The sequence below is a fragment of the Cibotium barometz genome, chromosome 3 (genome assembly GCF_041138505.1).
Source record: "Cibotium barometz isolate CiBa-2024 chromosome 3, ASM4113850v1, whole genome shotgun sequence".
Classification (NCBI taxonomy): domain Eukaryota; kingdom Viridiplantae; phylum Streptophyta; class Polypodiopsida; order Cyatheales; family Cibotiaceae; genus Cibotium; species Cibotium barometz.
This window is the reverse complement of record NC_141048.1, coordinates 66543352-66566598: the sequence shown is the minus strand read 5'-3', so window position 1 is coordinate 66566598 and position 23247 is coordinate 66543352. Positions and strand designations below refer to the sequence as shown.

Sequence of the window (23247 nt, the reverse complement as noted above, 5' to 3'; positions counted from 1 at the left end):
TGCCATTGGGAACTATCTCCATCCTGCCCTCATTGTGAACTGGGATAGTGGACGTATCCCTAGTAAGAATATGACCAGAAAGCTTGCAGAGATCCTGTAAACCGGAACGGGAAGGAGTCATGTGCCTGGAAGCACCACTATCGAGAATCCACTCCCGAGTATCCGTTGCGGAGAGTCCTCCAATCTCCTCCCTGCCTGAAGAAAATGAAACATCGGTGTCCATCACCTCTAGGTGCACAAAAGCCGGAGTCTTCATGATTGCTACAGAGGAATCTTCACGCTTCTTGGTCTTCCGCTTGGGACACTGCCTCCAATAGTGGCCTTTCTCGCCACAATCATTACAGGTCCTCTCTGCCTTCAGTTTCTCACGGTCAGCGTCGGACTTCTTCTCTGAAGACTTCTCCGATGAAGTCTTCCCTTTGCCCGAGTTACGGCCTTATGACCGTTGGCCAGTTAAGGCCTCCGAACCTCCACCCTGAGGAGGGTTCGTGAATCGTTCTTGGTTCAGGACCATGGGCACAAGCTCCTCCCACGTGATGGTGCTGAGCCTGCCACCACTGGTAATCAAAGAAGAGTAAAATGTTGAGTACAAAGAGGGCAAGTGCGACAGCAACGTTATGGCCATGTCCTCTGACGATATCTCCTTCCCAGCCTAAAGAACTTCCTGTTGAAGAGCCTGCAGCTTGTTAATATGCTCCCGCATCGTCGACGACTTTGCAGGGCTCATAACCCGCATCTGTACTTCCAAGGAAATCCTCTTCATGGGCGATACCCTGTTGTAAAGAGAAGCCAAATGCTGCCATATACCTTTGGCCAGCGTCATATGCTTTACATGATTGATTACCTGTGGTGTGCAGTTGAGGAAAATAAACGAACGAACCTTGGCGTTGACACGATCCCACATCTGTGTCTGAGCCTCCCGGTCCTTTCGGATCGACGGTAACTCCCCTTCCTCTACTTCCAGCGGTGGAACACCAACAACGACGAAATCAGCGAGGTCGTAAGACTCCAGAATAGATTCCATCATCACCTTCCATATGCCGTAGTTACTCCCGTCCAACTGACGGTCCACTGGGAACGTGGGGAGTGTCGGGATCTTCACATGTCTCTCGGCCATCTCAAACAGATTTGCCATTGCGGGGATGTCCTCTAAAAAGGGTGGGTAGGTGGGAACAAAGAAGAACTAATACCTGCAAGTGGCTGTCCAGCAAATCAGCTCGCCTTCCTCTTGCACCTTCTCTTCCCAATCAGCCCAAAACAGTCCACCAATCAGCCACACAACAGTCCCCCTCTTGCTCACACAAATCCCAAGAACTATCTAGAGCCTAGGCTCTGATACCATGTCAGTATACGCAGCAGAGATGATGACCAGATTTGGGAACACGAGCAAAAAACGCATGCAGAAAAACAGCACAAGAGCGAGAGAGATGTAGGCGTGTAACTCTGCTCTGATAAACACAAGAAGATCCCGGTATGATACACTGAGTGGTATGCATAGAAACATGGGACGGGGAACGGGAACGGGAACGGGAACGGGGACGGGGACGGGGACGGGGACGGGGAACGGGACGGGAACGGGGCAAAAGGCCGTCCCGGGGACGGTGGAAAAAACGGCAATCTGAAAACGATTGTTTTTTTGCAAATTTTTTTAACACACTTGATTTACACTTAGAAACCAAGACATTAAGCACAAAATTGCACCAAAAAGAGGAGAAATGCATAGTCGTATTAGCAAAAAACTATAATGGGGCACCGATGGCGTGATAAACAAAAGTGAGTGTACAATGATCAATCTAAACAAAAATGCCAAATGGCATAATGAAAGGCCCAAGGAGGGTGTACACTCAAGGCAAAATGACTAAGTGCCAAGATACAAGACTCAAGAGACTAGGCAAGAGGCTGAAAAGGGTGAAGATCAATCGTGACCTCCTCGGTGAAGTCCTCCATAGGCTGGTCCTCAAGTGGGAGGGGAGGGGGAGGTGGGGGGGACAATGCCTCGGGCACAACCTCAAGCTCCTCTAAAATCTCGGCCCTCTGCTGATCAGAGAGATGTGGGTCCTGCTGTGCCTGCTCCCATTCGGTGAAAGGATCTGCCTTCTTTGTCAAGCCCTTGCAAAGCATTCGCAAGTTGGCACTGACAAACATCAAATCATTTGCACGCTGTACACCAAGGCGGTTCCTCTTCTTAGAGGCAATGTGGCTATAAACTGACCAGAGTTGCTCTAGGCAACTGCTACTGCAAGCCTGTGAGAGTACGCGCACAGCAAATTCCTGCAACTTTGGAGTTTCCGCACCATAATCCTCCCACCAAAGTGCAGACCCTACCTTGAAGCGGTCCGCCTGTGCATCTGCCAAACCAAAAGCCCCCCGCTTCTCTCTATAAATCTGCAATTGGTCCTTGATTGTGCGGCGATCCTCCTCACTAGTGTAAAGGCGATCCAAGGTTTGTCGAAGGCCTTTGCTCACCTCTTTGTCCTTGTGTTGCCCTTTGCCTTGAAACTCGGGATCAACAATGTAGGCAGCAGCATGGAGGGGAGAGTGGTAGGCTTGCCACCTTTTCAAACATAGGGATTTGACCTGTTTATAGTGAGGCTTGACTTTGAACATTGCTTTTAGCTTCTCTGTCATGCGATCCATTGCCTCGTACACTTTGCCAATGCATGGTTGAGTGGAATCCACCACCCTAAGGAGATCAATAATCGGTTGCACCATCTCCACAAGCGCCTTGGCCTCCTCCCACCATGCCGCATCATCCGCCCTTTCCTTGCAAAATTTGCCGACCGTCGTGGAAGCCTCTGAAGTGCGTGCAAACTCATCACTGAGGAAGAGTCCCCTCAATGCCCCGCTACATGTACACAAGCGGCCTAGCATGAGAAAGTTGAATGCAAACCTCGTCTCGGAATACTTAAGAAGAGAGAGGCTTGACTTCTTGGAAAACTCGTGCTGCACCCTGTGATGGTTGAGGACAAAGGTCACTATTTTGTTGGCACCCTCAATGACAGGTGCAACCCAATCCAAGGCCCCTATGTCTTTGATAAGGTTGTTGAGGCAATGGGCCATGCAAAAGCACACGGTGATGCGAGGATAAGTTGCTTGGAGAATTGTCCCCGCCGCCCTATTTGCCGGTTCTCCATCCGCACATATGGCAATGACATTCTCCACCCCCACCGTCTCTAGTGTTGTTGCCCACTCCGCAGCAAGTATCTCGGCACTCTTCCCCGTCCCGGAAGCATCATGGGAGTCGACAAAGTATGTCTCCCCTCGTGAGTAGGCAACAACTCCATGGATGGAGCGCTTTCTAGTGTCACTCCACCCATCAACGACGAGGGTAACACCATTTTCAGCCCATTGCTCTTTCATGTGGTTGGCCGCCACCTCCACGCTTGCCTTCTCCTTGTCAAGGAGAGAGGTGCGGATGGTCTCCGAAGAGGGGGGAACATAAGAGGGTCCATACTCCGCTATCAATTTGCACATGGCCCGAAAGTATGGAGATCTATCCAAAACACCATATGCAAAACACAAACAAAATTCAGATTTTTACCATCATTTAGTCTTTTAAGTTTTAGTCTTTAAAGTTTAAAGTTTAGAGCATGATATTTGAATTTTGAATAGTACATGAGCATAGTGCCAAGGACTTACCGTGCCGCCCGAAATGCTATGTGGTCATGAAAGAAGAATCGTGCCACCGCCATGTCCACCTCCTCTTTCAATTGAGGGTTCCAATTCTCATCAAGAGTACTTTGGCGTCCCCGGGAAGCGGATGCCTCTCTTGATGAACGAGGTACATGCGGCGTTGATGTCCTCACAAAGGATGTGGGTCGACGGCCACTTGAGGATTGCGTTTTGCCAACTCGGCCGCCTCATAAACCACAAGCTTTTCAAGGAGCTCCTTCTTCTTCTCGGCCGAAACCTCCTTGCAAAATTGCACTTCGTTGCCGGGCTCATGCAAGAAGTGAGCACGCACACTGTGGGCACCGCCGGTTCGCTTGTAGCCGCAAAGCTTACATACCCATGGTCTTGAACCACCCCCTTGACCGTATTGTGAGCACTCTACCTCATCCCACCAACTCCATCGATGTACGGCGGGCCTCCTTCTTCGTGATGGAGTGGGTGTTGAAGTGGTGGAGGCGGCGGCGGACCCGGGTTGAGGAGAGGAAGGGGTTTGAGAAGAGGATGCCATAGTGATAGAGGCTAGAGTAGAGCTTGAGATGGATGGTAGAGCTTGAGAAAGAGTCAAGATGGAGAATTGGGATGGAGATGTTGGAGAAGGAGAGCTTGGACAATGGAGAGGGTGAGCTTGGAGAGGGAGAGCTTGGATGTTGGAGAAGGAGAGCTTGAAGAGGGTGAGCTTGGAGAGAGAGAGCTTGGATGTTGGAGAAGGAGAGCTTGAGCCTTGAGCCTTGGGTCTTGGAGAGGGAGAGCTTGGAGAGGAGATGGCTTGAGGAGAGCATGGAGGTCTCTTATATAGAAGATGGGGAGCCATGTGGGAGAGCTTCAGCCTTGAGGAGGAGTTGCGCATCACCAAACGGCTAGGAGAGACAGCCGTTGAAGCCCCGCCCAACGGTCAAAAACTGCGCCAACGGTCAGTTTGACCGTCCCCGTACGGACAGGGAACGCCGTTCCCGGAACGTTCCCGGGACGCGTTCCCGGCGTCCCCGTTCGCGTCCCGGCGTCCCCGTTCCGCTGTCTGGCTGCCGTCCCCGTCCCTCCGTCCCGCGGACGTCCCGCCCCCGTCCCAGGCGTTCCCCGTCCCTAGGGTCCGTTCCCCCCGTCCCATGTCACTATGGTGGTATGGGGCTGGGGGCCTATTTATATGCCCCCACATGAGCAGTCGGCCTGCTGAAAAGGCCCTCCACGACTGTAGCAACAGTCGGCCAGCAGTGAGACACTCCACGACTCCACGACTGATGTCTGAGCAGTCGGCCAGGGTCCTCCAGCCGCCTCAGGGCTGCCTCCCAAGCCACAGAAAAACGGGAAAAATAAGGGAAAAAATACGGAGAGTGGGGAAAACTGATAAAACACCTCATAAGGGCGGGCACACCCACAACAAAGGCCTTGGTGTATAAATCTAGACAGGAGATGACTTCTAACACCCCTCAAAATGCTTGGTTCTTTTTTTGTTTTCCCATTTCCCACAACCATGGATAACACTCTTGTTCACTTATGATTTGTTGAAACTTTTACTTTCCACTTGGAATACTCTTGTTTACTTAGTTTTGTTGTAACTTACTGTTTTCTAAATGCTCTGCTTGGATTAGTATCATTTAACATCCTCAGTTTGTTTTTTACTTTAAAGTTGCCTTGCTTCACTTTGAATAATGTTGAGTAGATTCCAATGGGTGTTTGTTTGATTGACAGGCTGGGTCTAGTGTCAACGATCAAGGTGATAGCCAAATCTTTCTGGTCAAGTGGCTCACTATAGATCAGAACCAAGTCAATGGCTCATTATATGATTTTTATACATTTTTTCCTGATTGGTTGTCGCAAAGAGACATTGTGATAATCTAATTACTACAGGGAAGTAGTGTGTTTTTTATTTGCCTACATTTGTGATAGTGCTCTGCAAAAGCAAGAAGTTATGACCACAGATTGTAGAGACCACAACTCTGGATTCCTTTAAGGTGAAGGTGTTCATACCGGTTTTATATTTTTTTTGGACATGAAGGATAGGGCAAATGAAATCTACAAGAAAGTGGAAGACCTGAAATCCATCAGGGGAAGAAACCAAGATGCTATTTTGGCTGCTTGTCTTTACATTGCTTGTCGCCAGGAGGATAAGCCTAGAACTGTCAAAGGTGAGTTTATCTGGCTTTTTTACTGTGTTGTTGTGTACCTATCCCTTTGTTACACTGGTTCTCACATTGGTTTTAACTTTTACATGACAGAAATATGCTCTGTAGCTAATGGTGCTTCCAAGAAGGAGATTGGCCGGGCAAAAGAGTTCATTGTCAAACAGCTGGAAGAAGAAATGGGCAAATCTATGGAAATGGGAACCATACATGCTGGGGATTTTCTGGTGGACTTTTTTTTTTCTTCCTTTGCAGTATGTAGTGATGTTGTTTACTTCAGTCTGATGCCAGCTACTATTTGATGATTTATTACTTTGTTTCTTTACAGAGGAGGTTCTGTTCTCATCTTGGTATGAGCAATCAGTCAGTAAAAGCTGCAACTGAGTCCGTTAAAAAGTCGGAGGAGTTGGATGTTAGGTAAGCAATTAAGTAGTAACTTCAACTTGCTTCACCTTTCGTGAGATGAAGACAGGAGCTCTCTCATCTGGACCAACAGAGAGGCTTGCGCGTGCACACCGCACAGAGAGAGAGAGAGAGAGAGAGAGAGAGAGAGAGAGAGAGATGTTAATAACGTCTATGAACGATCTGAAGGGTCTATGAGAATGAAAGATGTTACATGTGATCCATGAGTAAACTGGATGTCAAGACAACATGAAAATGAAAAAATGAGCTGCCGAGAAAAATATAGGGCCAAACTACTATATAGGCCTGGAATTACAATATGAGTAGCAGAAGAGCCTCATGTGTCCGAACTCATATGTCCTCCTCCTCATGGACCGAGTATCTGGCCTCGATGTCCACCACCTGTGGGAGTTTCTCTTTCCGTCGCTGAGGCAAGTCCCAGAACTGGAGCTGTTGGGGTTTGGGTCTCCAGGAGTGGGGATGTGTGGCTCTCTGGAGGACATGTGCTCTCTCTCGAAGGACTCCCTGAGTGCGTGGAGTGCTCACTCTTGCGGGGACCTCTAGCCCCGTCTTGGTCAATCTGATCAAGCCCCGTCTTGGTCAACTGAGCGTCAGCCAAGGTTTGCTTGGAGGGCCAAAAAAGTTAGTGATAGATGTTTGTGCGGTATCTTGCCTGTCGGGCTGCTGCCTCAATAGTCTCTCTATGTGGTCCCTCAGCTCTCCTAGCCATCTCTGAACTCTGTAATGCATCACCTGAGACCTGTGACAGGTCCTGAACACCTCCCTGCAGAGAGTGGTAGCATTTGTGAGACTGGGTATCTAAGTATGTAATGCTCGTTTGTCTTTCTCATTTGTGGTATATAGCCTACAAAACCGTCCGTCCCATGGGATGACCTCTGCACTCCTTGGCTCAATCCGAAGGCGATCTGGAGACAACTGGCCAACGGTCGAAAGGTCGGAATAACAACAAGGGCAAAGGGAAGGCTTCACCGGAGAAGTCTTTTGAGAAGGAGCCTGATTCAGAACGAGAGAAGCTGAAGGCCGAAAGTTCATGTAATGATTGTGGCGAGAAAGGCCACTACTGGAGGAAGTGCCCTAAGCGGACAGGGAAGAGTGCTGATTCCTCAGCCTCAGCTGCAAAGACTCCGGCATTTGTGCACTTAGAGATGGTGGTCAGGTCGTATCTTTATTGGCGATAACTCCACTATTCCGATACATAGTGAGGGCTGGATGGAGATTATTCCCGACGGCCGGTAAGGGAGGCAAGCATGCTTCCAGTGTTCTTTATGTCCTTGCTCTGGGTTTTCATCTTTTGTCAGTGCATGAGGTATGCAAGACTGGCTTTCGGGTGGAATTTGAGGAGCATTCAGTTGCTCCAAGGGACCGTGAGAGTGGCCAAGTTGTTTGGGCGGTGTGGAGAATGGTATCTACAAGCTCTCTGCACTCTCCTCATTGACAGGTTCTCAAGTCGGAGATTTGTGGCACTTTCGTTTTGGCCACTTAAATGTGGATGCTTTGAGGCGCGCCTTCCGGGACCAGATGGTGGTTGGCTTGCCAGATGTTGGTAGTAGGCAAGGACATTGCAGTTCTTGCATACGTGGTAAGCAGCACAGGGAATCCTTTCCGAAGCAGGCTTCCAAGCGGGCTTCGAAACCATTGGAGTTGATTCACACTGACCTGTGTGGACCTCAGCAAATACCATCTTTGGGAGGATCTCTCTACTTTATGCTGCTTGTTGATGATTGTACCAGATTCACGTGGGTCTACTTTCTTTCCTAGAAGGACCAGGCTTTTGCTCGGTTCAAGGATTGGCACGTGATGGTGGAGAAAGAGTCTGGATTTCAGGTCAAGACTCTCAGGGCTGACAAAGGAGGTGAATTCTCCTCGACTGTATTTCTCAGATTTTGTGCAGATCATGGCATCAAAAGGGAACTGGCCAATACCGGATCGCCTTCGGAGAATGGAGTTGTTGAACGCAAAAACAGGGCTGTGGTGGAGATGGCGAGGACCATGCTAGAGCATCGTGATCTTCCTCGTCCACTTTGGGGTGAGGCTGTGGCAACGACTGTCCATTCCATTAACCGATCTCCGACGACTTCAATACCCCATATGACTCCATTTAAGGCATATTTTGGCAGGAAACACGATGTCTCGCACTTCCGTGTCTCTGGGAGTGACGCGTATGTACATATTCCGAAGAAGCAGAGGGGGAAGCTTGACCGCAAGCTGGTATTTGTGGGGTATAACTCTCTTTCCAAGGGATAGAGGTTGTATGATCCAGATAGGAACGAGATTGTTGTCAGCCGAGATGTGGTCTTTGACGAGCATGTTCCAGCATCCACTGTCGAGGAGCCGCCACTTCTTGGAGATCCAGAGGAGTCTGATGATGATTTCCAATCTATCATTCCAGTTGATCCACCTCAGTCATCACAGGAGGTTGAGCCCGCAGTTGGAGTAGAGCCCCCGCGACCACAGGAGGCTCCACGATCTGTTCGAGTACCTAGGTGGTTGTTAGACACCCTTCGGGAGTCGGTGCGTTCCTTAATGGTGACCTGCAGGAGGAGGTGTACGTTGAGCAGCCTCCAGGCTTTATTGTTCCAGGATCGGAAGGGATGGTTTACAGGTTACGTAAGGCCTTGTATGGTCTTAAGCAGGCTCCCAGGGCTTGGAATCAGAAGATTGATTCCTTCTTTATTCGGACTGGATTTCAGAGATCGGTTGCAGATCCGAACCTGTATCTCTTTCGGGAACGCAGCATGGTCACACTTATCATCCTTTATGTGGATGATCTCATTCTCACCGGCGGTCATGTGGAGCACATTGGAGTGACGAAGGCTGCCTTGTCAAAGGAGTTTGAGATGACCGACTTAGGCTTTCTCCACTTCTTTTTGGGATTGGAGATCTGGCAGTCCCAGAGGGGGTTTTTCGTCTCTCAGCAGCGGTATGTTCGTGAGTTGCTTGAGGCCTTTGGGATGGAGAACTGCAAGTCTATTACTTCGCCGATGGACCCGAACACAAAGTTAACCGTTACTGATCCTTGTGAGCCAGTTGATGCCTCGCAGTACCGGAAGTTGGTTGGTTCATTGATCTGGTTGCTGAACACCAGATTGGACTTGAGCTTCTCCGTTGGGTTGTTGAGCTCTTTTATGTAGACACCATTGAAGTCTCATTGGGACGTAGGATTGCGGATCTTGCGGTATCTGCAGAGTACGAAGGATCTGGGACTCTCTTACACAGGAGGGAATGGAGTCAGGCTCCAAGGTTGGAGTGACTCAGATTGGGGAGGAGATCTAGACACGAGGAGATCTACTTCAGGATACAGTTTTACCCTCGGCTCAGGAGCAGTTTCTTGGAGCAGCAAGAGGCAGCCAACTATTGCCCTTTCTTCGACAGAGGCAGAGTATCGGGCTATGGCTGCGGAGGCTGCTAGGCGAGATTGGGTTTCCACAGAGGGAGCCCACAGTCATCCAGTGCGATAACCAGAGTTGTATAGCTATTGCTTGGAATCCGGTTTTCCGTGCCCGGACCAAGCATATAGAGATACAGTATCACTTTGTACGTGAGAAGATCTTGGCTGGTGACATCTTGCTACTTTATTGTTCGACGGAGGACAATGCGGCGGACCTCTTCACGAAGTCTCTACCTCAGGCCACGCTCAGGCGGCACTCCAGCTCCCTTGGGTTGGTTTCACAGCCAGGAGTTGAGAGGGGGTGTTAGAAGTCATCTCCTGTCTATATTTATACACCAGGACCTCTGTTGTGGGTGTGCCCGCCTTGTATAAGGTGTTTTATCATTTTTCCACACTCCCTGTATTTTTCCCTATTTTTTCCCATTTTTTCTAGTGGTGGGGAGGGTTGCCAGAGGGTGGCAGGCGCACTCCAGAGCTGGCCGACTGTCCCAACAGCAGTCCTGTGGCTGGCCGACTGCACTCAGGTGATGCGTGGGCTTCAGGGCTGCTGGCCGACTGCACATAGATGAGTCGTGGGCATTTTTCTGCTGGCCGACTGCATTTATGCAGTGGTGGGCACTTTTTATGCTGGCCGACTACATTTATGCAGTTGTGGGCACTTTTTATGCTGGCCGACTGCTCTCCCAAGGGCATATATATAGGCCCCTTGCCCCCACCACTTATTCATTCAGTTTTCTCGGGATCTTGTGTATAGAGAAGAGTTTACACACCTATCTCTCTGTGTTTCTTGTGCTGTTTATTTTCTGCAGTCTACTTGCTCTTGTCTACCCAAGTTTGGTTATCATTTCCGCTGCATATTCTGACACCTAATGGCTTGGGACATGTGTTTGTGGAGATAATTGGACCTCTGAATGAATCCGTTCCTAATGACACTCAAGAAATGCACTTTGGAAGACTGGAGCTTCGGGGAAAGCTCGATCGGGATATCCATGTCTATATGAAGTGGGTCATCCCAGGTGGATGATGCCATTAATTTCTTGCCCTGAGAGATCAAGAAAGGGGGAGTCCAAGCTGTACTCAAAGGGAGGGGGTGGTCCTTTTGTAAGCCACGTGACTCCAACCAATTGGTGGTGCGTGCATACCAACAATTGCTTTGACCCTCTTGTGCCAACTGTTTAAAGGACTCCAAAGCTAATTGTAGGAGGCCATCTCTATGTCATGCATAGACATGATGTTGCATGTATGTGACGGCCTGGAACATGCCATCTATGACGAGAGGGGCTGATCCAAACTCGGTGAGTACTATGGCATTTGGCATGGATGGCTTCTGATCGTGCGTGACATATCAACTATTTCTTTGACTCTCTTGTGCCAACTGTCTAAAGGACTCCAAAGCCAATCATAGGAGGCGATTTCTCTGTCATGTGTAGACATGCTGTATGTATGTGATGGCCTGGAACATGCTATCTATGATGAGAGGGGCTGATCCAAACTCCGTGAGTACTATGGCATGGGGAACAGATGGCTTACTTCTGATCATGCGTGACATTATCATAACCTGCAATCTCTCCACTCTCCTCCAGTCATTTGCTCCAAGGTTTGGTCCCCAAAAAGATGCTCCATGTATCACCATTGTGCGAACTAAAGTATCAAAGATTCAAAAAGCCAGCATTTGGTACTAGGCTCCTGTAAGTGAGCTTGAAAGCACTCTCTCTAAACGAGCCATACTGGCATATCCTCGTGCCATGTATGCCTGGCAGCCAGGATCATAGTAAAGAGTGGGCTAATAAAAGTGATCCAGAAATATGTGTATGATGTGACCAGCTCAACCTTATCTCTTTGTACGTGAAGGAATGTTTGGCTGCAATTGGGTAGGAGGTGTTAAAAAGCATAATCTTGGTCTTTCCAAGATTTCCTGTGAGGTCCCTCTCATCACAAAGGCCTGCAATGCGTCCATGTGGTGCTGCAATCTCTTCGCTGAGTTCGAGATGAGGACTATATCATTTGTGTATAAGAGGATAGGTATCATTGTCTGTGCTAGCCGCGACCTTGTGTCTCCCAATCATTTGATAAAACCCGAGATCTTATCAATCTATAGCCCAAAAAGTGTCCGGAGAGAGTGTTTGACCACCCTAGGACTACGGTTGCAAGTTCGAGATCATGTGTAGGATAGATCTCTAAATTTACGAGACTCGTAAGCTACTACTCTCCGATCTTGAGAAAGTACACAACCTATTTGGTTTCCACTTGCATTGCATGTGACTACAAATTGTTTACCAATCTCGGGGATTTTCAAAATACAGTTCTCCGTGGTCTTTTGTGTGATGGTTCAAATGCTTTCCGACACTCATACAACTATTCAAGCTTTGCACCCTTCTTTGTCAAGTCAGTCAAAGGTCTGGTTATGGTGGTAAACCTCCACTTCCATCGCATGTGACTACGAATAATCTTGAGGATTTGTACTTGTTGTACCTGCTGTACCAGCCACCGTACCGGCTGTACCAGCCACTGTACCTGCTGTACCAGCCCTTGTACTGGCTGTACCAGCTTCTGTACTTGCTGTACCACCCATTGTACCAGTTGTACCAGCTTTTGTACTTACTGTACCGGCTGTACCAACCATTGTACCTGCTGTACAAGCCACTGCACCGACTGTACCAACCATTGTACCTGCTGTACCGGCTGAATGGAGAGTTGTACCTGCTGTACTAGCTCTATTGCATGAAGACCCATGGTTTTTGGGGAAGAATCAGTACCCACACGGAGGTATATGGATTATATTGATGGCTCGGCATTTCTACAGCCTATGTTCCAGCTTGGTAGCCTTGTGTTGGGTTGTGTTATGGCATTTGTATAGGGATAATCCGGCATCTCCCGTGGGGAGAGTAAGGCCCTCAAAGCTTGTACATGATATTATTCTCCTTGGGTAATAAAATACTCCAAGGGGGGGGTCGGCCCATTCCGGCCTCTATGCGGTGTCACATGTTCAAGCTCCATTTTCAGCATTTGTGGATATTTTGTCCAGCCTTTATGTTTTATGCAAAGTGATGATGGATATGTGTTAAGGCTGTGGCCATGTTTAAGTGTTTTAACATGCATTGATGGTATCAACAAGTGTGTAAAAGGCCCTAGTCCCCCGGGCACCCGCCACGAGTTACATTGGTATCAGAGCATAGGCTTTCTTGGAAGCGGAGGCTTCCTTCTATCCATAAGAAAGAGAAAAGATCTCAAGTGGGGACCACACTTACCATCATTGTTGTTAAGCATGGCCAGCCGCTTCATAGCTTATGAAGCAAGAGCATGAGCAGTAGACAGCTTGTTGTTCTAAGGATTTATGAATTCACAGAATTTTATTGTGGAAGTGTGAAGTTGGCTTTATGTGCACACGTTTAGCACTCTTTCCATATGGATATTGTGGATTATATTATCAAGCTTACAGGCAAGCTATATGGAGATATATCTTAAGGATATGGTGACGAGATATTTCTTTTGGCTTCATGACCAACCTGGCAAAGAAAAGCTAAGTATACTTTGAGTTTGCAAAGTTGGTGCTTTGGCTATTTACTATGAACTGTTTTTGATGTTCACTAACCCTTGTGTAGCCATGCAAGAAGAAAGGTGTTGTTGTTTGTCTTGAGATGGTTTCAGGAAAACATTGTTTATGGCTCCCTTCAATGGGATGAATTCTTTTCATGGCTCCCTTTATTGGGATGGATTATATCTATGGAGATTTCTTTCTTGGACGAGATTTATATAGATATTGGGCTTCACAAGCAATTTCTATGGACGAATCTGCCCGAGTTTATAGAGAAGAAATCTTTGGTTATCTCATGGATATGATGCTTTTATGGATAAAGTCCATCTCTACTCCAAGGTGTGTGGTTAGCACAGAGTATGTGGTAAGAGTTATGGTATGCAAGGATTATGGTATACAGGTCTATGGATTCTTGGACTTCTTTTCTAGGGATTTGGATCCATCCTCAGGTTTATGGATTATGTTTATGGCTAATTTTTACTGGGATGGATTATTCCTTTTGGCTCCCTTAATTTGGGATGCATTGGACTTATGAAACTCATGATTCACATACCCTGTGTAGTGTTCTCTTGTCCTACGTGCTCTCTTGAAGATTGTTTCTACCATGTGAGGGTGGAACAATAGAGAGCAGATGGAAGGGAATATGGGCACTTCAAAGGGTAGTGACAAGCACAACATACCCTGTGTAGTGTTCTCTTGTCCTACGTGCTCTCTTGAAGATTGTTTCTACCATGTGTGGGTGAAACAATAGAGAGCAGATGGAAGGGAACATGGGCACTTGAGAGGGTAGTGTGAGTTGGTGGCCGAAATGCCTACAAACTATTGGTGGTCGAAATGCCTATAAACTATGTGTAGCAGAAATGCTTATGGAACACCAGGTTATCTATGCTTGCGAGTGATTGTTTTATCTTGTTACTTGAGCCCACCTCTCATCCAAGGTGTGTGGTCAGAGTACCAACACGGAGTGCAAGTGGTAAAGTGGACATGACGGGACTTATGTCTATGCCAAGGGTCATGTGGACCGATGTCTTGTTGGCAGGAGACTTATTTTGTCTCGCCCATTTACTTGGGACATGGATTATGATATCTGGACTTATGGGACTGTTTTTTCTCGCCCATTTACTTGGGACATGGATTATGATATCTGGACTTATGGGACTGATTTGTCTCACCCATTTATCTTGGGACATGATTATGATATCTGGACTTATGGGACTGTTTTTGTTTCACCCATTTATCTTGGGACATGATTTTGATATTGGTATTATGGAGACTTATTTAGTCTCTTGTCCATTTCTTTGGGACATGGATTCTTCAGTTATATTGGATTTTTGAGACTATCTCGTCTCACCCAATCGATGGGACATGATTATATCTTGAATATATGGCTTAAAGCTTAAAGTTGCGGACAACTTTTAAGAAGCTGGGGAGGATGTCACCAGCCTAGACATTTCCCAGTCTGAAAGGGGTTTGGTGGACTCCAGGATGTTTAAATATTTGGAAAGTACAAGCTTTGGGAATGGGGGATTATCCTAGAATACAAAGGACCACACTCCTAAAATTTAGGAGAGTTGCTATTTTTAGCCCGTCTCTGATGGAAATTCTGTTCGCTTCATTACATCTGGAATTGAGCAGATACCAAGAGTTGGCAAAGTGCCTATAACAGAATGTTTACCAGTTGGGATATTTTTAGAGGTAAAGATTATGGAAGGACCCATCTCTTAGATTGGGACATGTGGCAAGACAGTGGACCAAAGTGAGACAAGTGGCCTGACACTTGTTAGAAAGTGGATCAAAGTGAGACAAGTGGCCTCACACCCGTCACTTCAGCTATTGTGTGGCTCTCCACTTGTCATCGTAGCCTTCTCTGCCATTTTAGCTCATGGGAGGCCCAAATCTATAAATTGGAGCCCTCTCTCTTCATTAATAGAGGCTCTCTTGCTGCACACTAGCCTCTACCACCGTTGAAGGCTTCCCTAATGATGGCTACTCTCTTCCTGTCTCTCTTGAAGGCTGCCCATGAAGAATACCGGCTGTTGGGGACTGTTTTGGAGGCTTCCATCGGGAAGAAATACTGAAGGCAAGGATATTTAATCATTTATTATGATTTCTAGCCATTGTACTTGTTGTACCAGCATTTGTACTTGTTGTACTTGCTGTACCAGTCCTTGTATTGGCTGTACCAGCTTCTATACTTGTTGCACCACCCATTGTACAAGCTGTATCAGCTTTTGTACCTGTTGTACCAGCCACCGCACCGGCTGTACCAGCCATTGTACTTGCTGTACCAGCTTTTGTACTTGCTATACCACCCATTGTACCAGCTGTATCAGCTTTTGTACTTATTGTACCGACTGTACCAACCACTGTACCTATTGTACCAGCCACTGTACCGGCTGTACCAACCATGGTACCTGTTGTATCGGCTGAATGGAGAGTTGTACTTACTGTACTAGCTCTATTGCATGAAGACCCGTGGTTTTTGGGAAAGAATCAGTACCCACACGGAGGTATATGGATTATATTGATGGCTCGTCATTTCTACAGCCTATGTTCCAGCTTGGTAGCCTTGTGTTGGATTGTGTTATGGCATTTGTATAGGGATAATCCGGCATCTCCCGTGGGGAGAGTAAGGCCCTCAAAGCCTGTACATGATATTATTCTCCTTGGGTAATAAAATACTCCAAGGGGGGGGTCGGCCCATTCCGGCCTCTATGCGGTGTCACACGTTCAAGCTCCATTTTCAGCATTTGTGGATATTTTGTCCAGCCTTTATGTTTTATGCAAAGTGATGATGGATATGTGTTAAGGCTGTGGCCATGTTTAAGTGTTTTAACATGCATTGATGGTATCAACAAGTGTGTAAAAGGCCCTAGTCCCTCGGGCACCCGCCGCGAGTTACAGATACAACTCTCAAGTTTTCATCTTCATTTCATTCACAAACAGATGGTCAATCGGAAGAGGCTAACCCTACAGTGTTAGATCTTCTTAAGTGTTATGTGTCAGAGCACAAGCAACAATGGGAAAAGTATTTTCCTTTGGTGGAGTTTGCATATAACAACACCGTCCATACCTCGACGGGCAAGGCGCCTTTTATTGAATTTGAATAAAGAAATACCGAAAGGAGCGCCAAGCTTTGGGGCCAACAGGTGTCGATTTCATTTCAGTTTTGGGACATTCTAGCTCCAGTTAATTTTGTTATTTATTTGGACTACAAGTGGAAGGGTGACTGCTAGTCTACCGCACTTTGGTTTCTACCAGAGGCCGGTTTCAGAGTTGGTCTGCTGAAGCCACTTTATGTTGAAGAACAAAGTTGGCAGGAACAAGGAGAGTATGGCTATAAGCTGCTTGAAAAGGTGTCATTCCAATAGTTGAATGATAAGAATTATTATAAGCAAATTTCACCAAAGGGAAATATTCTTTTCATGAAGCTAATTGAGATTGAACATAATGACGTAGCATTTCTTCCAAAATCTGATTAACTCGTTCCGTTTGTCCAGCTGTCTGTGGATGATAAGCAAAGCTAAAGAGTAAATTTGTACCAAGAGACTTCAATATCGAAGTGCAAAAATGTCCTGTAAATTTTGGGTCTCGATCAGAAACTATAGATTTTGGCAACCCATGAAGTTTGAAGATATATGAATAATATTGCAATATCCGAAGCCTAGGTTGCTTTCTTGCATGGAATAAAATATGCCATCTTAGAAAATTTATCAACCACCACATGAATCTGTGTATTGCCTTTAGAGGAACGTGGCAATGAAGTGATAAAATCCAGACGTTCATTGGGAACTGGAAGTGGTTGAAGAACACCAGCTGAAACTTGTCTGCTAGCTTTCATACGTTGGCACGAAAGACATGCTGTGACAAACTTAATAACATCTTGCTTCATTTGAGGCCAATAGTATGTACATTGCCGCCGTCAAAAGACGATGTCTTCTTGATGCTTGGGTGTGCAGCATAAGTGACCTCGTGATGTTCTTTTACCAAGACTCTTCGAACATGAGGTACACAAATACAATCCTGATAATATAATAAACCATCTACTAATGTATATGCTCCATAAATCTTCAATTCGGAAGGAGTTGCATTTTGAGAATTGACAATTCGAAATGCATTTTCAAAATCACGATCGTTTGAATAACGATCCTTGAAACTTTGAGGTATATCCATTTCAACTATAGAAATAGCCAAGACCGAAGCTGGCGGCATACGACTGAGGGCATCCACAACCACATTGGTAAGACCAGGAACATAGTCAATTGTCATATGAAAATTGGCTAAGAATTCGACTCAACGTGCTTGCCTAATATTCATAACTGGTTGCGTGAAGATATATTTCAAAGAATGATGATCCGTTTTCACCACTGAATCTGCACCAAGGAGAATGTTTCCATGCATGATAGGCATGAACAATAGCCAAAAATTCCTTGTCATATACTGGGTATCTTACTTGAATTGCAGAGTGCTTATGACTGTCACATGCAATAGCATGTCCTTGTTGCATCAAGACGGCACCAATGGCAATATTGGAAGCATCCGTATAAACATCAAAAGGGAGAGTAGGGTCAGGAATAGCCATGACAGGAGTTGTGGTCAAAGCTGTCTTTAATCTTTCAAAGGTTGTGTTGCGGCTTCAGTCCATTGGAATGCAAGAGTGGACTTTAAAAGTTCTGTGAGAGGAGCAGCTATTTCTAAAAATCGATGAACCTTTGTGTGATAGAAGTTGGCAGGTCCCAAGAAAGAACGAACATCATGGATGTTTGTGGGAGTTGGTCAATTGACAATAATCTGTATTTTCTTTGGATCCACAGAAATACCGTCTGTTGAAACAACATGTCCGAGGTACTTCAAGGATGTTTTGAAGAATTCACTTTTGCCTGGATTAATGAAAAGAGCATTGTCATGAAGCACCTAGAAAACGATCTTAAGATGTGCCTTGTGTTCTTCCATATTACGAGTGAACACCACGATGTCGTCAAGATAGATAATAACGAACTTGTCCAGAAAAGGATGAAAAAGATCATTCATTAGGCTCATAAATGTTGCCGGGCCATTGGTTTAACCCGAATGGCATGACGAAGTACTCGTAATGCCCATATTTTGTGCGAAAAGCTGTCTTATATTCATCACCTTCGTGAATGCGAATCTGATGATATCCAGACTTAAGATCACTTTTGGAGAAGACCTTTGCATGAAGCAATTGATCAAACAATTCATCAATGCGCGGACGAGGATACTTATTCTTGATACTCAACTTATTAAGAGCACGATAGTGGATGCAAAGGCGCACATGCTTATTCTTCTTTTTCACCAAAAGTACTGGAGCTCCAAAAGGGCTTTTGCTTGGTCGAATATGTCCTTTCTCCAAAAGTTCAGTAAGTTGTCGCTGTATCTCCTAAGATTCGGTAAAAGAAACTTGATATGGAGCATGAGTAGGTGGAGCATTGCCAGGAAGGAGATCAATAGCATGGTCGATTGGTCGCCGAGGTGGGAGAACTGCAGGAAGCTCTTGAGAAAAAAGATCCAAGTATGGAGCAAAGAAAGGTTGCTTGAGGTACATCATCTTTGTATCCATGTCCTCGGGAGGATCATTGGCTGAATAGACGTGTTGAGGAACAACTACTTTTGCTGACCCACCGTTTTGCTTGAAGAGTTGAAAGGGTTGGTGTAGAGGGTTGGTCTTGGATGCCTTCGAGGGCCACAAGCGTATCATTTTGAGCAAATTGTATGGAATGGTTCCGGAAACTGATCAAGGGATCATATTGATATAACCATTCTTGACCAAGAATCATATCATAATGTGCCAAAGACATGACTTGGAAATCCAATTTGTCACGATAGTATTGAATAAGAAAGGAGAGGTGTTTGGCATCGGTGTTACATAAGGATGTGGAACCATCGGCAAGCTCTACTTCATAAATAACAGCACTTTGAGAAGTCTTAAGTCTTCAATCTCTGGGTCAAGGTGGTTCCCACAAAGTTATGAGAACACCCAATGTCAATGAGCACATGAATAGGGTGATTGGAAATAGAACCTTGAAGAACCAAAACCTGAGTAGACTGCTAGGGTAACGGTGATGAGGCAGATTGAGCTATGGTAGTAGCGGTGATCACTGAAGCATGTGCAATAGCATGGTGATTAACGCTTTCCTTTGTCAGCAACTGGGGGTTTCTCCTCGAAAGTGGAGGGTTTAGCAGTAGAATTCTGTTGATGGGTTGGTCTTTTGGGGCACTCAAACCAACGATGAGGTCCATTGCAAATTGTGCACAGTGTTGTCTTTTGTTGATCCCGCCTAGAAGGGACAGTGGAAGGACGAGGATTGTGAGATTGGTCACGTCCTTGGTCCCATTGAAACCGGTCTCTGGTAGAAACCAAAGTGTGGTAGACTAGCAGTCACCCTTCCACTTGTAGTCCAGATATAAAAACAAATTTGATTGGAGCTAGAGTTCCCCAAATCTGAAATAAAAACGACACCTGTTGGCCCCAAAGCTTGGCGCCCCTTGTGGTATTTCTTTATTCAATTTCAAAAAGATGTAAAGCTGAGTACAACAAAACCAGCCAGGGGATTACACCTGTATGTCCACTCTGCAGCCCACAATACCTCTTAGCACAGAGGATTCACACACAGATTTGTGTCCCACAAAAGCAACACTCTGTGCTTCCCTCTGATCCGCCAAGACCATTCAGTAGGAGAGCCTTGAGCACACATCTGGCATATCTCATGTACATGGTTCCACAACTCAGCACAAATATACATCCATTGTCCAATCTCTGTTTCCACCCTTTTAATCTGCCATACCCCTCCTCTCACAAGGGGCCAGATAGCACAACTCTGCAACAACAGACATAAGCCAATGGAAAGAAAGACAGATGAACAAGTTCAGAGCTTACCAAATCAGCCCGTGGTTCTGCACTCGTGAAGCCAATCGTACCAGTCTGTACTTGCCTTCTTGCAACCACCTGTGTGAAGCACCAAATATGCTCTGATAAAATCCCACAAGCAGTTGGAGATGTACCGCCTTACTGTCCAGAACTGACAGGTCAACACCGGCCTGTACCTGTCCGTACAGCACAGCAGAGTCTGATTGTACCTGTCCGTACAGCTCAGCACAACAGAGTCTGATTGTAGCTGTCCGTACAGAGCTGTACGGACTGTACTGCAGTTGCTTGAATCTGCTTGCTGTACCCGACTGTACCAGTTGTGCAGTTCAGCGCCTGCAATCTGTCGCATGTGTCAGCAGTCGTACAGCCGCTTGTACTCGTTGTCCGTACGACTGTACCTGCAGCACAGCCGCCGCCAGAACCTGCAGTGCAGCCTCTACCTGCTCTTAGCCTCTGTCAGCGCCGCCTGTACCAGCAGAGCCGTACCCTGTACTTGTAGCAGTCCGTACAGCTATACTTGCTGTCGTACAACTCTGTACGGCCTGTAGAACAGCTTGGTCTTCTCACACATAGCAGCAAAAACATATGCAGTCGACCAGCTTCTCTCCCACGCATGAGAACTTGCACGTTTTTCAAAAAGCTAGAGAGAGAGTGATGAGAGAGGCGTGTAACTCCAAAAGTGGAGTGGCCTCTCTCCAAAAATGTCATAGGGCCCCAACTTTAATAAATATTAAAGTTCCCTAGGGGCCACTTAGGCCTAGGGGCAACCCATTAATAAAACATTAAAACATTAATGTTCTTGTTCCCCCCTTCACACCTGGAGATGTCCACACATCATTATCTCTGTCCGGGCACCCCAAATGTGAATCATTTAATATTTTTGCTCAGCAACCACCATGCCCACACTTGTGCTGTTCCATTTTCACAAGGCCATGACATACCCCCTCTTGAAAAATGGCAAGCGTCCTCGATTGCATTCTGGTGATACAGCAAAATATTCAAAGTGAAATATACAATATGGCAAGATCAACGTCCCAATCTCTCTAAGCCATGCACATGTAACATCATTCACTGCAAACCAATGGCGTAGTAGTAGTCCAAGTTGTATACCACTGTGAACCATACACAACCACAACATCTCATGTGACTAGTACACATATATCATAGAAGTCCCATAAATAGATGTACTGTCAGCCATCAATACCTTCGGGTGAGATAAAAACTGCACCAAGCGACCTCTAGATGTCATCTGAGCCTGTCTGTATCAAGGGAGTGGAGGTGCTACCCCCCTCTTGAGCATCAGGTAATGCTCCAGACCCATGCTCTGTTGAACCTGAATGAGCCACAACAAGAGTCGGCTCTAACTCAAAGGCATCGAGATAAAGCTGCAAAACCTGAGGTGAATCTGTTAAGTCACCTTCCTCCATCCACTTTGCATCCATCGGTGAATAGTTCTTGAACTTCACAAGATAGCGACGGGAAACTTTACCTCGTACCTTTCTTTTCTTATGTGCCAGTATCTGCTCTCTGGAATAAGAACCTCATCAAATTTCTCAACTTCCGGCTGAGCCTCATTTGATACATCCTCAGGCACATCCCCACGGAAAGGTCTAAGGAGACTCACGTGAAATGCATTGTGAATCCTCCAGTGATCTGGTAGCTTCAAACGATAGGCTACCTCACCAATCTTTTCCAATACTTGAAAAGGTCCATAATAACGTATGCTCAACTTAGGGAATAAGCGCTCTTTACCCTTCATCTTCTTGAGTCTAGCCTTTTCAAAGCGCAAGAGAACCCAATCACCCAATGCAAACTCTAAAGCACGTCTGTGATGGTCTGCGGCTTTCTTTTGCTTCTGCTGAGTTTTATGGAGTGCCAACTTAACTCTCCGATAAGCTTCATCCATGTTTTCCACATACTGATGATCAGCCTCAAAGATCTTATCCTTTGTGTGCAAAATGGGTGGTACCTTCTTTCCTCCTTCCACAATCTCAAAAGGCGCCTTGCCTGTCGAGGAATGAACAGTGTTGTTATATGCAAACTCCACCAAAGGAAGATACTTTTCCCATTGTTGCTTGTGCTCTGACACATAACACTTGAGAAGATCTACCATTGTAGAGTTAGCCTCTTCCGATTGACCATCTGTTTGTGGATGAAATGACGATGAAAACTTGAGAGTTGTACCCATGTTGTCAAACAACCCTCTCCAGAACAAACTCGTCATCCGTGGATCACGGTCACTAATGATAGACGTAGGCAAGCCATGATACTTGAAGATGTTCGCCATGAACAACTTCACCATATGATCCACTTTGATCGTCTTACGCACGGGAATGAAATGAGCCTGCTTACTAAACCTGCATATGATAGTCTAAATGCCATCATTGCCCGTTTGTGTCCGTGGAAGATCAAATATAAAATCCATGGCAATGCTCTCCCAAGGTCTATCTGGAATAGGTAAAGGGTGTAGTAACCCTGGTGTCTTTTGACGGTCAAACTTTACCTTCTGACATACGATGCATTGCCTAACAAAAGCATCAACATCTCTTCTCAAGGTTGGCCAATAAAAGAAAGTCTCCACTGCTTTTACCGTGGCATCAATACCTCTATGACCTGCATACGGTGGAGCATGACTTTCAATCATAACCTTGAGGCGCAATGGCCTGGTAATACACAGTCTGCCATGCATCAATAAAAATCCATCTCTGAGAGTATAATGCTCATGCTGCTGACTCTCAGACATCTGATCATACAACCTTGCAAAGTCCTCATCATGGACATACTGCGCTTTCATTTCATCAAGCTCATGATGATAAGCAAGTGAAACTGGTGAGACCTGTGGCTTGCGTGACAAAGCATCTGCCACTACATTCTTTTTGCCTTCCACATGCACAATCTGAAAGTGAAACATAGACAAAAAGTTTGCCCATCGCATATGCTTCTCTGAAAGCTTAGTTTGCGTGAGGAAATAACGCAAGGTTTGATGATCTGTCTGCACAGTGAAATCAGTCCCAAGCAAATAATGTTTCCATGTAGAAAGAGCATGAATTACAACCAACATCTCTTTCTCATAAACCTGTAAATGCTTCTCGGCATCTTGCAATATTCTACTCTCATAGGCTATCCCATGTCCCTTCTGCATGAGAACTGCCCCAATGCTACTTCCACATGCATCACACTGGACAACAAAAGCCTTTCGGAGGTCCAATAACACCAAAACTGGATC

The 23247-nt window shown here is 46.2% G+C and overlaps 1 protein-coding gene across 1 annotated transcript in view; it reads left to right on the top strand.

Annotated features, from left to right (window-relative positions):
- The window catches only part of LOC147640430 (transcription initiation factor IIB), a 39832-nt gene that overhangs the window by 3236 nt on the left and 13349 nt on the right, over positions 1–23247 (top strand). The window contains exons 2-5 of the mRNA XM_086780446.1: positions 5359–5383; positions 5666–5795; positions 5886–6016; positions 6118–6206. Of these exons, the coding sequence (XP_086636572.1) occupies positions 5359–5383; positions 5666–5795; positions 5886–6016; positions 6118–6206 (375 nt within the window). The remainder of the gene's footprint in view (positions 1–5358; positions 5384–5665; positions 5796–5885; positions 6017–6117; positions 6207–23247) is intronic.